General features: G+C 38.8%; 1 protein-coding gene and 1 non-coding gene across 2 annotated transcripts; one reads left to right on the top strand and one right to left on the bottom strand.

Annotated features, from left to right (window-relative positions):
• Window positions 1–335: 335 nt before the first annotated feature.
• On the bottom strand, window positions 336–407 carry trnac-gca (transfer RNA cysteine (anticodon GCA)). Its single transcript has one exon. It is a non-coding gene; the product is annotated as a tRNA-Cys (tRNA).
• Window positions 408–4,982: 4,575 nt separating this feature from the next.
• ppp2cab (protein phosphatase 2 catalytic subunit alpha b) lies at window positions 4,983–15,730 on the top strand. The gene is made up of 7 exons (XM_014985175.2): window positions 4,983–5,256; window positions 12,186–12,395; window positions 12,479–12,652; window positions 12,978–13,067; window positions 14,203–14,364; window positions 14,445–14,563; window positions 15,141–15,730. Exons 1-7 carry the CDS (start codon window positions 5,155–5,157, stop codon window positions 15,211–15,213), a joined length of 930 nt encoding a protein of 309 aa, XP_014840661.1. The 5' UTR covers window positions 4,983–5,154; the 3' UTR covers window positions 15,214–15,730.
• Window positions 15,731–15,736: the final 6 nt, after the last annotated feature.

The following is a 15,736-nucleotide window of genomic DNA, read 5'->3' as shown; positions in this document are numbered from 1 at the left end:
CAGTATTTTCAGCTAGAATCTGAACTACTCATCTATTGATCAATGACAGCTGCTCATTTGTCAAGAGACTCACATCTGAGTATAAAGAGCAGATTTAGTTTTGATGTCCATTTTGGATTAACGTCTCAAAAGATGGCTCTTTATTCAGTTGAAGAAGTTACTAAACAGATAACAGGTCATCCAGATTTGAACCAACTTACATCTGACCACACAACATAATTAATGTTTAAACAGCAACACATGCATGTGTCTATTTAGCATCTCTGTCTATCCAAACTGACATTTGTTCTGCAGACATGGATCCTTCAGCCCAACAGAGTTAGTGAACAGACATCAGGGGGCATCTGGATTTGAACCAGAGATGACTTGAGCTGCAGTCAAATGCTCTGCCACTGAGCTATACCCCCTCATGCTAGTCAGCATGTCAGTATTTTCAGTCAGGAACTGAACTAAGCATGTATGATTATGAGTTCATTGGTCAGTTTACAAGTCAAGAGATGTAAATCTGAACATATATTTAATGCTTAAACCTGTGTTAAACAAGAACAGATTTCTGTATCTATGTCGGATCTCCTCCATTAATCACAAGTCAAGAGGACTGACATGGTCTGATCTGAAACACTAATCAAAACTCAGTTCTCAAAAATATCAGAACAAATTAAGAAACTAAATACAAAGGGATAAAAATTAGGAATTTATCTAAAAAACACAAAGATGCAACTCAAACACGCCAGAATCGTGACAGTTATTAGCTGTTTTATATTTAAATTATTTTTATGTGGGATGTGTTTACTAATAAAGGTACTTCTGAAATGGTTACACTGGATGTTTTTAGCATTAAAGCAAAGGGAGCTGAATATAAATGTAATTTTCACTTTGCTTCCTCATATCGTATTCGTTCCACTTTACAGAACTTAAAATCTCAGCAAGAAAAAATAAAAAACATTGCAAAATTAAAATCGTTGCCAGTACTTTTGTGAAGAGCTACATATTTTGTGAATGAAAACCAGGGGAGTTTTGTGAAACTTATAAAAGAAAGAAAGAATTATTATCTTACATCCAACAAGGCAATGCTTCTTTATTGTTTTCCTTGTGAAATGGGCTGCATGGTTTGTCTGACTCATCACTAAAATGTGTGGTGGTAGGATTTCTGAAGACACCAGGGATGAAGCATCCTCATTATATGATTTGCTGAAATCACATAATGCTTTTGTGAAGAATAGAAGCAGCTAAAAAAACCCGCTGCATTGCATCAGGAGGTGCAATTTTTCCAGTTTTCTTTGTCTCTGTTTATCTCTCCATTTCTGTTGATCACTTAGTTTGACAAACTAAAACTAAACATGTTAGAGTTATCAGTGAGCATACAGAGAGGAAGATGTTTACCCAACACATTTTAATGTATTCTACAGTATTTTATAAATAGAAATCTGTTTTAAATAGTTTTAAAGTGATAGTGGACTTCCTCTTTTCAAACAGCAGATGGCGCCAGGCATTCAGGATGGACGCGGGAACCCGTTGTTGTCATGGTTTCAGGGTTTCTGGGTAAAATACTGGATTCTGATTGGTAGAGAGAGAAGGGAGTAGCCTTACTTGTTTGTTTTCTACATTTAACCTGTGAAAATCCACCTGAAAGTGAGTCCAGGTGGAAAAAGACGAATTAGCTACAGATCCTCTTTCTCATAAGCAGAAAGTTTGCAATTCATTTTTTTGTATTTTTGTAACATGATACTGGCAGAGGACAAATATCTTTCAGTTCTTATGAAGTTGAACAACATCACATGTCTTCACAATGCACCAGATGATGTAATGTTTCACAGATGTTTTACCCTCCCTGGCTGGTATTTTTGGAGGAAACATGGCGACTCATCTGTGAGGGTTTTGTTCTCCTCCTCCCCTCAGATGCCAGCAACCAGCATCTCCATCCAACTTTCCATAACCCATTCATCATCATCCGGCTTCCTGTCACATCGGCCCGACCCGTTTTAGTGATAGTGTTGTTTACAAGGCCTTTCACCTGCTGGCAGCTCGGTTCCGGGGTAAATATGCGACCTGCATCTGTTTTCCTGGAATCAAACGGGCTTCTGTCCAGAACCCGCTGGCTGCAGCAGGTACTCAGATTTTATACCCAATCTGTAGCAAACACTCTGAGGTTGATGCTAACAAGTCTGAGTGGCAGCGTTAATATTAGAATAATCCATGCAGTTCAGGTTACTTTGGATTAAGCTTCTGTGTTACATTACATGGGCATGTCTCCTGCTCTCTTATGTAATAATGACCAACAGGTCATTCCTTTTACATCCTAAAACTGACTTTTAGGAAACACTATCAACACATGACACTAAACCATAACAATATTGACTTTTTAACTATGTAATAACTTATTTTTCCTCTCTGTTTGACAGTAAATCAATTCCCTGCTGAGGAACAATTTTATTAATTTCAAATAAAAATTAGACAGAAATTAATTGTTGTGATTTCTCATTTTATTCAAGTTTTTTGAAAGAGTTGTTGTAGATGCTGATGATTGTGATCAGTAAGGATCTCCTATAGCAGTCTGTGTTACAACGGTACTGAAGAATCTTCTCACTGAAGACAATGTTGGTTCATATGGAAACACACCCATAGATGGCAACACCTCAAACACAAAAAAATCAGATAACAGGGAGAGAATTAAGGTCCGTGATAATTCTGATCCATTTTTGGGAACAACTTCCAGATGCAAAGTTCATCGGTTTCAGACATTAAATGCAGGTATGAGCGCTGAGTTTTGTGCCATATTCACCAAATGGAAACAAAAATGGAGGAGTCAGATTTTAGTAATTGGAGGATTTCATTTCATTTCTACTCCAGAGTCTAGCACTAGACTCTGGAGTTTGTTTTGATTGTATTTACCCAGAATGCCCTGCACTGTTGTCCACTTCCTGCTTTTGGAGCGGTCTCCAGTTGGCGTTCACATATGGATTTGAACTGAACCAGAATTCACTTCGAATGCAAAGTTTGCTGTTTTAGTTCGAATTAGAGTTAGAATGCGTTTTCACACTTCTCAAACAAACTGGATTTTCTACAAAAATGAACCAAAAATGGCTGATGTGAATGGATCCTGAGCCAAGATCACTTTTTATGGGAAAGAAAAGAGTAAATGTTGTTAATGTCAGCAATATCTCTATTAACGCATCCATGCAGGAAAGAGGCACAGCTTCACAGAGAAGCAAACTGTTCATTTTAATTCAGAAGAGCCAAGGTCCAGTTCTGTTTTATCCGTCTCTCTGTCCCAGAAGTGATAAACTACCAGCAGAACACCCTTTGAAAAATGATCTACACCAACAAGGCTGTTCACAAAGTGCTTAATAAATTGTTAATGTGAAACACAAGGAAACAGAAGACGCCTGTCGCTCCGTGAGAATGGGTTCAGGTCATGTGTGAGAGACTAGAAACCTGACGCTGCAGAAACATGGAAAATGTCCTGGAAACGGATGAATATCCATGTGGTATTTACTATCATCCACCCTGTTTGTTTAGACAGAATAAAACTGACGTGAGAATGACCTGAGATGATAAAGTCTGCTTCAAATAATTTCAACAATGTGGCTTGTCTCCTTTCTTTGCAAAGCAGAAAGCGTCATATCCGACAGCTGCAAATTAAAAGCAATGTGCTCTCAAAAAAGTGCTTTATTTTATGGTTTACTGCTGCAGAAAAGGGTGGATAAGAAGAAAATGAACCAGTGACATTAATTCTTCAAAGCATTTTTATGACCCTTTTAAATGACTGAATGGTAAATAGTAGGAAGACCGAATGTATTAAACATCTTTTTCGGTCCAGACTGAGGTGTTGTTTTACCTTCCAGCAGGTCAAACACTAAACATTCGGCAAATGGTTTAAACTAATGCAAATTCATGTTACCGGCAGATCAAAATCAGACTGGAAATCTGCGGTAAGACTTAAAAACGGTTTCTATCCTGCGTTCTTCACTGAATCTCATCAAACTTGAATAATTTTGTGAAAAGAAACTGGTAGAAATTTCAGTCAAGATGTACAAAGCTTGTAGTCAACACGCAGTCTCCCGCATGATGCAACAGTGTTTGGTTTGATGAAACGCGAAGTGACCGCACAGCTTTCCTCCTTATTCAGATGTCCAAAAACATGAAAACCGCATTAATCTGTGAGATTCAGATTACGTGCTGCTGTGCACGTCTCCTACGTGCTGCTTTCATGTGTGTCTAACGCGGGTTAAGGTCACGGATGCCTTCTGCTTTGTTTACTCGCTCTACCCTAACAGTGACGTCATTGCTACAATATAAAATAGGCAAAGTTCCAGGGAGCGACGATACAAACCTCTCCGTTAAGCTGGGAGCCAATCACAGAGCTGCTGTCATCCCTCCCAACTGTTATTCCTGTCAGCGCTGAGTCAAGCTGAACCAATCAGGTCATGGCAGACCGGAAGTAGTACAGAGCAAGGATTTTATTTCACCGATTTAAATGCATCAGCATGCATTAATGAGCTTCCCCCATAGTGAGGGGAGCTGCTGCTCATAGATGAGCTAGCTGGAGCGTGTTGAACACGGGACTCTTCAACACCTCACGTTGGCTCCAACAGGAAGTAACGTCAGAGCAGACCCAGAACTCACCTGGAGGAACTTCACATCCCTGGAGACTCCTAGGGATGGATGGATGGAGTTTGATATTTGGAGGCAAATGGAACATAGATGACTAAGCTATGAGATATTTCATTATGAATTACTATCTTTAGTTTTTTTCCCCTGGCGTTCCGTTTATAGTGTTGAGATTGTTATTGAGTTGCTTAAAAATTATAGGAGTAAAACGATCATGCAAGAAGATTTGGGTCTGATTAAATTGTCTCTTTCACTCTAAAATGGTAGCTAAGCTAGAAAGCGTTTATTTTGAAGGTACTTTCCGGAAATGCCCGCCGTATTGGCGGCCATCTTTACAGACATCGCAGCTCTCAAATTGACGCCTTTTCCCTCCCCTTGTTCAGATTCAATTCAGTCAAATCACAGCGACCTGGCAGCTGGAGGTCCGTGCTTCTGTTTACAGCGCCTGGAGTGGAGCTGCGACAGATAACCGCTTCTCCAACCGCTTTACTCAACGGTTCGGTTTAAAAAAGCAACTGTTGCTGTTAGAAGAATAAAACAGAAATGGACGAAAAGACGTTTACGAAGGAGCTTGATCAGTGGATCGAGCAGCTGAACGAATGCAAGCAGCTGTCCGAGGGACAAGTGAAGACACTTTGCGAAAAGGTAAGACACCGGAGCGGATTCATGTTAGTCAGACATTTAAATTCAGCATCTTGCCTGTTCTCTCTGTTGCCTTCCAGACATTCTTAAAATGGCGTCTATAGTATAGATTTCACCGCGCGGCGCGTCTTATTTATTCGGTAATTAGTAGCTGGAGCCTGAAACCGATAAGCCAATTGAATACATGCGGGTTTAAAACAACTACTACGAGTTAATGTGGCTAATTAACTTTAACTTGGCCACTGGAAGTTCAAGTGATTTCACATTTACAGCTTTCATTCATTTAAACCAGTGTTTGTACACTGCAAAAACTCAAAATCTTACCAAATATTTTGGTCTAGTTTCAAGTTCAAATATCTTGGTACACTTGCAATAAGAAAACTAACTTAAAAGTAACATTTAAGCAAAATTTAGGACATTGTTTTAAATGAATAATTACTTTAATATTTACAAAAGAAGATTATTTCACTTATAACCTGGGAAAATGTATTATAAGTGTAATAATTGCCAATGGAACCAGAACCTTTTCACCAAAATTAAGGAAATATTGACTTCTAACAAGCTTTTAAAAGTTTGGTTTAAAAGTTCCTTGTTGTTAGTTTTGTCTTATTTTAAGTGGACTGCAATATTTACTCTATAAACTAAACCAAAATTACTTGGTAGGATTTTGTATTTTTGCAGTGTAGTTGTTTTTCCAGTTATGTATTTATTTTTTATCTCCCTTTTTTTTTAGTGCCGTTTTCTTCAAGTGTGCAACCAAAACTTTTTGTAAATGGATATTTCTTTTATTGTATTAAATTCTAAAAAGAGCAGGAGTATACGGAGCGAGTTGTTGTTTGTTGCTGCTGCTGGTTGCATCTCTGAGCTGTAAGCTGGACGCGCAGCAGGTCCATATGTTGCTGCTTCCTGCTGCCAAACGCTGCTCAGTTCAGAGGTCTGAGCTGCAGCTTAACCCCAATCCAGCATCCACACGCTGTCTGGAAAGACTAGCATCTGACTGAGGTGTTTCTAGGTCCGAAGAGAATAAAATGTTTAAAACGTTGGCGTTTCCTGTCCACATCCTTCCAGTCTGAAGGTTTTTTCAGGTTCCAAATAAATTCAGTTAACTTTTGTGTTTATGCTTTAAAAATGGGCTGATTTTTACCATGACAAAAGTTTTGCATCATCAAATTGTACGACTTGTATTGTTCATATGCAGAGTGGGTAGTAACTAGTTATATTTATTCAATTTACTTGAAAAAAATATAGGAGTTTTCTTACAATGCTGTACTTTTATTTTTGAGTAATTTTATTATACTTGAGTAAAGTTCCTGTTTTAACTGGAAACTCCCCAAACTCAAACTCAAACCTGCAGCTTCTGTTAAAGGTTCTGAAGTTTTTATTGAAAGAATCTGATTTGGAAACATTTTATTTTACCTGATTTTTGTTATTTATATGAATTATTATCATTTTCATCCTCAAAATTTCCACTTAACTTTATATTTTGATCTGTCTGATGTAATTTTTAAATATTAAATTATTGATTATTACTCAGTACTTGAGTAGATTTTTTTGTTACCAAATACTTTTTTTTTTTTACTACTTTTTCATTTTACTTGAGTAAAAATATGTTAAAGTATTTATACTCTTGAGTAATATTTCTGGATCCTCCTCTGTTTATATCCATTTTGCATTATGGAACTAAATGAGGTTTATTTTATGATCTCACCTGCTGACTTCAACTCAATTGATTCAGATGTTTGTTTTTTCTAACTACGGATTATGATGAATCAAAGAAAATGAACAAATTATAAGAGTTAATTTTTATGTCACATTTTAAAATGACAAAAATATAAAATCACCATTATTGGCACAAATTAGTTTTAGCCAAAATCAAAACCAGAGCGTAGAAATATGTTTGTAAGAGTTTTAAAAGGATCAGCAGCCTGTTGCTCAGGTTTATGCAACAACTAATGCATCAAACTATATAACCATTTATCCAACTTTTATAACCAAACATTCATTTGAATTCAGCTCAAACGTGCATTAAAGCTGCTGCTTGATGAATTTGTATAATGGAAATAATGGAGGTTTTTTGTTTTGATGCATTCAATGAGTGAGAAGAATCAGATTTTTCAGTACTTTCCCTCCAGAGCGCTCCTCTCTTTCAGCAGGTCTGTTTTCCTTCAGGAAACAGGAAGTCGGCTCATCGCCATGTTTGGTCTGCTGAGTGCTGGAGGTTAAAAGTCAGGGAGTCGAGGGGCTCATTAATCCTGACTTTTATTTTCTGCTTTGGCTCAGACATCATGTTCATAAATAGTCCTGTTACGATAAGCAATGAATCCCTTAATCTCATGATAAATGAAAACGAGCCCAGTCATTTCCACCTGCATAGTTTATCAGTTTTCTGGAGGATAAAAGTTTCAGTCTGGTGTTTGATCACAACTAGCAGAGACTTCATAATTCATTTTGTTTTGTTTTATTTTGGATATTTAAAATGTCTTCCACTTCCAGGGTTAAATGTTCATAAGAATTTAAAGTTTATCGATCTTTGAGAATCGGTTCCTTTATTATGCCATAATTACCATTGTATTCCTGGAAAAGGTCTCAAAACAACAATATTATCATTTACTGCAATAACTTCTGGGACGACTTATCGTGTAACAGGATGACGGACCTGATCCTAAAAGTGAAGCAATTATTTCCTAACTGCTCTTTAGCCTTCTTTGGTTGTCAGATGAAATATTGCTGGTATTATTTTCAGAAGAATAGAACAAAGTAGCTTTAAAAATAGACGGTTGCCTCCATCCCTGGTTCTCCGTTAATATTCTCAGCTCAACGCGCCCACACAGCTTCCCCCGCTTCCAAAATAGCAGAGGACATAATTGATTGTGCGTTGCATCAGCAGCGCCGTGGCAGCCTTTGTTGCTAAGAGGATCAGAGGGTGTGACTGAGGACAGCACGGTTGTGTGTGTGTGTGTGTGTGTGTGTGTGTGTGTGATTCGTCCTCTGCCTACATTCCAACTCTCTGAGTTTCCTTCGGCGGCAGGAATCCTGAAAATCTGAGCTGCTAACGTCGTCGTCGTTTTTCCAGTTGTCCCAGTGCTTCCACAGCCTGGAGTCTCTCAGAACCAGTTTATTTACAGAACAGGGAGTTCTGGTTGTTATTTAATTACTTTTAATTTAATTTAAAAGAAGACAATCCTCTGCTGCCTGGAAATTAGATTGTCTTTGTCAGTTAGATGGAGAAAATGTAATGAAGTTCAGAAAAGGAGCTTCATCCTCCTGGTGACCTCTTTGTTTTTTTTCTGTTAAATTAAACCGACTGTGTGTCATGGTTTGTAGTTTTCAGTCTTGGTCTGAATCATCTTTAGAAAATCTGTTTCTGTTCTTTTTAAACCTGCTGTTCAATAAAACAAACATCAGCTACAAACACCAAATTTAAATCCACTTAAGCATTAAATCTGGTGATGGCAGCGTCAAACTATATTCACACGTTTAAATGGCATCAATACAAAACAGCCTGTGGTCAGACTTCAGCCTTTTGAAAAGAAAAATGGGCAAAATATTCACTCTTCACATACTTGGAAATATCTGAAGCTTTAATTCTAAGTTGTCACAATAAACAATAAATTAATTAATCGCATTATGAATTAAAATTAGTTTAAATTAGACGATTCCTATTTGCATGATTTATCATTTTTCTCTTTTCTCTCTTTCAGCCAAAACCTGGATGATAAAAGCTTTCAGTCTGGCTCTTTGGCCTTAACCAGACTTTTCTTGAAAGAATTATTGTTTATAATAATTCCTGATTTGCTTGTTTCTGTTGTTTGGCTTATTTATTTTGGATAAAACAACAATGTTATTTATTGAAATAACTTCTTGGACAATTTAGAAACTGGCAACATTTTGTTGTGACAGACCTGTAAGGTCAGAATGTGCCTTCCACACTTTTCAGATTTGTTTGGAACACATTTAGAAACCAGCGTCTCATTTTCCTTCCAGTTCAGTTATGCAATACTTGCATAAAGTACATCAGGTTTGCCGTTGTAATGGGGTGTGAGTACTTTTTTAGTATTGTTGGGACATGACATCACCTGTTGTGATGTCATGATGATGTAATGAGGTGATGGTCGCCTCACCTCATGACCTCTGTTCATGTTTAACCAGACGCTTGTTTTCCACTTCGTTAGAAATGAATTAATTCTGGGTTCGTTATGAGACAGGAAATGACGTCGTCGTGTTGTTGGTAATGAAGTCGTCCTTTGTGTTCATCTCGTTATGGCCGTTAATTCGCCCTGAGAGCCTGAGCCGGGTTTAACTGGCTTTAACGGGATTATACGGCGGCAGCCGGGAAGCTGCTGATTGTTTCTCGACGTTCGGCTCTGAGGCATCTGACACCTGCAGACCTGGACAGGTGTGTCAACTCAGGTGTGGTGTGAAGGTTTACTGAGTCTTATGTAACATCTGTCTGTGGTTTGTTCTGCTACATTTCCTCAGTGGATCAGACTGAGGGTTAAAGGTCGCACTGTTCAGGTTTATGTAATATTTGATCAGAGTAATCTCCTTCAGGTTTTTTTAGCAGATTATTATTGAATTCACAGGTTATATCATCAATAAATTAAATCTGATGGAGGATGTGGTGTGGGCTGAGAGACGTTTCTCAATATCAGAGTTTCATATCAGTCTGTATCAATAATTATTGATTTTATTGTTTGTTTCAAATACCTGACATGCTACCAAACGTCTGGTGACATTTCCTGTTTTCCAGTTTCACTCCACTCTGTTGTTTTGTTGTGAAACCTTAAACTGCTGCTGCACCAGTTACTCAGCAGTTTGTTGCTAAGCAACCAAAGAGTGGGTTGCTAGGTAACCATCAGAGGTGGCAGACTACCCAATAAAACTGAACTCCAGTAAGAGTAGAACTACTTCAGAGTAAAAAGGTAATTTAATATTTAAACATAATCAGATGAACCAAAATGTAAAGTTAAGTTGAAATGTTGGTATTTTAAAGGTCAAGATGAAAACGGTTCATATAACCATCATTATAAAATAACAAAATGGTGTTTCTGCATTTTAGGCAATAAAATGTTTGTGTAAAATGGAATTGAATTGTTTATTTGTAATGTATAAAGGCTCAAGTGGTTAAATTAAAAATATATTTTTTAATCCAATTAATTGTCAGAAAACTCAATTCAAACATTGATTAAGATAATAGACAGTTGCAGCCCAAAGATTGTTTTCTAAAATCTCTGCTTCATGACTGTTTTTTCATTTCATTGTTTAACTTTAAGTTGGAAACTGAAGGCAAAACGACTGAAAATGGATCCGTTATTGAGACGTGACCCACTTATTTGTTTCTTTAATCTCCAAACAACTTCGCTCAGCGCTGCTCCACTCTGGGGCATCTAGAATATTCTCCCAGCCTCACAGACTGAAACACACATGTACGTGTGCGCACGTGCAGCGTGCACGTAAATGTAGGTCAGGTTTGTGCAGCGCTGCAGGCCGTGCTGACCGTCTGGATCCCGTCCGCTGGCTGCAGGCCAGGGAAAGCTCTCCGTCTGCAGCCGGACTCCCGGCGAACGGCTCCATGGGACCATCGAACAAACCAAGTTACTTTAGAGAAACGAACGGAGACGTTTGTTTGATCGGTGACAGAAATGCCCATGTTGTTTCAGTACTCATAGTATCTGTGGTAAGGCCGGTCACAATAGCAAGTTTTATTGTACTAAATGATAATATTGTTGTTTTGAGACAATTAGTCACATAATGGAAATAATGGCTTAATAATAATGCAAGAACAAATGATCAAAGATCATTAAACTAATGAAAGTCTAATGAACATTAAAACTGGACTTTTATCGCCCAAAAAGAGAAACAATAAATCATGCAAATGTAAATTACAGAGCTTGTTTTAATTTATAATAAAATAATCACCTTTATTTTTCTTGAAATGTAAAATGTTCTCATGGTAACCCTGTTAAATCCGGAGTGTTTAAATGGAGCTGAAGGAATCAGGGTTGTGTGTATTAAAGCATCTCTTCAGAACGATTTTATTTTTCTGTTTTGCCCTCAGTGAGGCGGCGGCGGCCGTAACGACTGCAGGCCTCATGCTGAGTCATGCACTGCAGCAGGAGGCCTCAGCTTCTGCTGCGTGGCTGGAATAAATCACCAATAAAACGGCAGCAGGCTGCAAATAACTGCTACCTTAGGATTGAGCTGTCGATTAATTGGATTCTTTACTTTAAATGGCCGCATTCTGCAGAAATACTTTAGCCTTTCTTATACAGTTTTAGAAATGCATTAAAACTGCAAATAAATAATTCAAATACTTTTTTTGAATAAGAGTAAACATTTAAAAACCTAAAATGCAAAAATGCAGAGCTTTCCTTTAGTAATCGCTTGATCATTTGTTGACTAATTTCTGTATGAAGCAATTAATTGGATCCAAGCAGGTGAGGCTAAAACTCATTAGGTAAAATCATCACATTCAAAAAAAAAAATCAAGCAAAGAAAGTTGTCAGATTTTTTTATTTTTTCTGTACAAAATGGAGTTTATTCATAATGGATCCAAAGCTCAAAAAGGATTTTACATGTTTACTGAATCGTTATTAAAGCGGGATGTGGGTCACTTCCTTTCAAAAAGTTTAAGTTGAATCTGATTTGGGTTCAGCAAAGTCGGCTTTTCAGTCGAAGTCTCTGGATAAACGCGGTTCTGGTAATCATAAGAAGATTAATATTTGTGATGTAATGAACATTTTTCATTGTAGGAAATTATGTTGGTAATAATTTTACCCTAACTGAAATAAAAAGTCTTTGTTTTATACTTGAGGGCCGCACAGAATCAGTCCAAGGGCCACAAATGGCCCCTGGGCCACATGTTGGACTCCCTGCTGCAGATGATGTTTAAATGTTTAACGTTCCTGACTTTCTGTGGTTTCCTCCTGCAGGCAAAGGAGATCCTGACCAAAGAGTCGAACGTCCAGGAGGTGCGATGCCCGGTGACGGTGTGTGGCGACGTTCACGGCCAGTTCCACGACCTGATGGAGCTGTTCAAGATCGGAGGGAAGTCCCCCGACACCAACTATCTGTTCATGGGCGACTACGTGGACAGAGGATACTACTCCGTAGAAACTGTCACTCTGCTTGTAGCTCTTAAGGTGGTTACATACCGGAGCTTTCTCCTGTGGATTGTGCAGAAACATTGTTTTATAAAGGATATTTTTTCCTCTTGGCGTCTCAGGTACGTTTCCGGGAGCGAATAACGATCCTCAGGGGAAACCACGAGAGCAGACAGATCACGCAGGTCTACGGTTTCTACGACGAGTGCTTAAGGAAATACGGGAACGCCAACGTGTGGAAGTACTTCACCGACCTGTTCGACTACCTGCCGCTCACCGCATTGGTAGACTCTCAGGTGAGAGCCGCTGGGCAGGTAGACTCTCGGGTGAGAGCCGCTGGGCAGGTAGACTCTCCGGGGAGAGCCGCTGCGTTATCCCACCTGAGTCACCAGAGTCGACCCTATATCGGCTCAGATTTATGACAGACGTGTAGCAAGTAGTTGCAGTTACTTGAATAATTTTGAGAAAATGTACTTTTAGAAGTATTTTTTACCGCGATGTACTTTTTACATGTACATGAGTAGTTTTATTATGAAGGATCTCTACTCTTACTTGCGTAATGTTTTTGGCGACTCTTCCCGCCTCTGGTAACTCATCATTACATCAAAATGTTGCTCTCAGATTTTCTGCCTTCATGGAGGCCTGTCGCCATCTATAGACACCCTGGACCACATCAGGGCTCTGGACCGTCTACAGGAAGTACCACATGAGGTAACATCATCTAAATGTGTACAACTATTGCTGTTAATATCACACTGATAGGAAAGTATTAGATTTGATCTGAAATTGCAATTTAGGCTACGTAATGCTTTGTGGCGGTTGGCAAAACACTGAGCATGCTCTGTATGTTACTGACGTTATTGCGCCCTCTGCTGGGCATGCAGGACGCTTTTAGGTCAAATTGGGAGATGAAATACAAGTCGCATATATTTGGAAATGTGAAGAACCACACACAAAAAATGATTTCACAAAAAACCTGAGTGTGAAAGTAAATCTCAGGGTTTTTAAATGTGATGAACAGAGAGGTGGATGGTGTAGATGGGAAATAAAAGGAGTAAATTTCTACCAAAGAAAAAGCTCAGAACGTGGAAATCTCGAGCTCCAAAAGTCAAAAATGTGCGAGAGCAGGATTTTTCTAGAAAAAGACTTTCTCTAAGCTCGTAAAGTCATACGTTTTTAACTTTTGTAGCTCAGAAATTTCCACTTTTTTTGTACAGTATTTCTGAGTTTAATCTCAATTTCTGAAATTTTTTGGAGCCCAGAAATTGTCAAATTTTTTTATAGAAACTTTTTGATATTAATCAAAATTTGTAGTTTTTTTTTTTCCTAAAAAAATATTTTAATGTTTTTTTTTTACTTCAAATTTTTGACTTTTGTAGCTTAGGAGGATCCTACGGAGCCCCTAAGGGGACATGGAGAAAAAAAAAAAGGAAAGAAATCTCGACTTATTATCGCGAGATCCCGACTTATTATCTCGAGATCCCGACTTATTATCTCGAGATCCCGAGAAACTAAGTCAAGATCTCGAGATCCCGACTTATTATCTCGAGATCCCGAGAAACTAAGTCAAGATCTCGAGATCCCGACTTATTATCTCGAGATCCCGAGAAACTAAGTCAAGATCTCGAGATCCCGACTTATTATCTCGGGATCTCGAGATAATAAGTCGGGATCTCGAGATAATAAGTCGGGATCTCGCGATAATAAGTCGAGATTTCTTTCCTTTTTTTTTTTTCTCCATGTCCCCTTAGGGGCTCCGTAGGATCCAGATTATTTTCTAGAAAATTTCTAAGATTGTTCTCAAAGTTCCTATTTTTCCTGAGTGTTTGGCTCCTGTGTCCCTCAGGGCCCCATGTGCGACCTGCTGTGGTCGGATCCGGACGACCGCGGCGGCTGGGGCATCTCCCCCCGTGGCGCCGGCTACACCTTCGGCCAGGACATCTCAGAGACGTTCAACCACGCAAACCGCCTCACGCTGGTGTCCCGAGCCCACCAGCTCGTCATGGAGGTCCGGTTCTGCACCTTGTCAACCAGACAGTTTCAGACCCACACAAAGTACTGCTTGTTTATGACATCTGCTTCATTCAGGGATACAACTGGTGCCATGAGAGGAACGTGGTGACGATTTTTAGCGCCCCCAACTACTGCTATCGCTGCGGCAACCAGGCGGCCATCATGGAGTTGGACGACACTCTCAAATACTCCTTGTAAGTACAAAAATAATCCAGCAGGAGCCTTCTGGTGCAGACAAAACGTTTGAAATGAGACAAACTGCTTCGCTTAAGTCAGTTGAGTCCAAACTTTTAGCCATGAGAACTTTATCATTTTTATAGCATTTTTAAAGCAAACCTTTTGTGCATTTTTTAATTTTATCTGCTCATTAATGAACTAAATAATGAAAATCTTTATTGAAATAAAAAAGTTGAATTTTTGATAAAAATTTAGATAGAAAACATTAGTATAAGACACACACAGGCTTTAGGTTTTTATTTGGGGTGTCAGATTTGCTTTTGAGTAAAATTAGGTCAATAATAACACTTGTAGTGTCTTCAGTAAATGGGACTCTTTTTTTTAATTTTTAAATATTTTCTAAGATGCCATTTGCCATAAAATATGAGCCAACTATGATTTGTTCAATTCTTGAACTACGGTTGGTGGGTCGCCCAAAATCCTTCAGAGAGCCGTAAATGGCCTCTGCACCGCACTTTGGACACCCCTGGTTTAATAGCTGGGTAAATTATATTTTGCTCAGATTTGTAATTTCAACCTTTCTTGTCTGTTCAGCTTGCAGTTCGATCCGGCGCCCCGCAGAGGAGAGCCACACGTAACCCGCCGCACCCCAGACTACTTCCTGTGAACCTTGACCTCTCCTAGCGACCCGTGTACAGCCGAGTCCAGCCGTTAAACGACTCTGAACCAATACCGACACGAATGAGGAACAGAAAACTGGGAAACACAGCAGTGCACGTTGAACATCCACACAGCGACGAGGCAGTTTCTGGGAGGCGGATGGACCAAACGGTGTGTGCCATAATCACTGCGATGTTCGCTGCTGACGACGAAACCATGAAGCTCCTCGTTCTGTACATCTGCAGCTGCTCGAGTCCCATCAGCTTTAGTTCAGCAGATCTCAACATATGTTTGCACTTTTGTACATTTAAATACATTTGACATTTGTATTATATGTTTAAAAAACGCAGATTATAAATGATATGATTTTTTTCCCTTCCTGTTTTTTTATTGTAAAGAAAACTAAAGCTTTACACAAAGTACAGTTTTCCCCTGTAACTTATAAAAAATCCTCATCAACTCACCGACTCCCTTCCTCTCTGTATTTTAACTAAGCAGTTAGAATAATAAAGATGGCTTCTGGGTGTCTG

Source organism: Poecilia mexicana, unplaced genomic scaffold, assembly GCF_051168715.1.
Source record: "Poecilia mexicana isolate PSO_F unplaced genomic scaffold, ASM5116871v1 scaffold_14, whole genome shotgun sequence".
Lineage (NCBI taxonomy): Eukaryota > Metazoa > Chordata > Actinopteri > Cyprinodontiformes > Poeciliidae > Poecilia > Poecilia mexicana.
The sequence above is the reverse complement of the archived record's forward strand: the minus strand, read 5'-3'. Positions and strand labels throughout refer to the sequence as shown.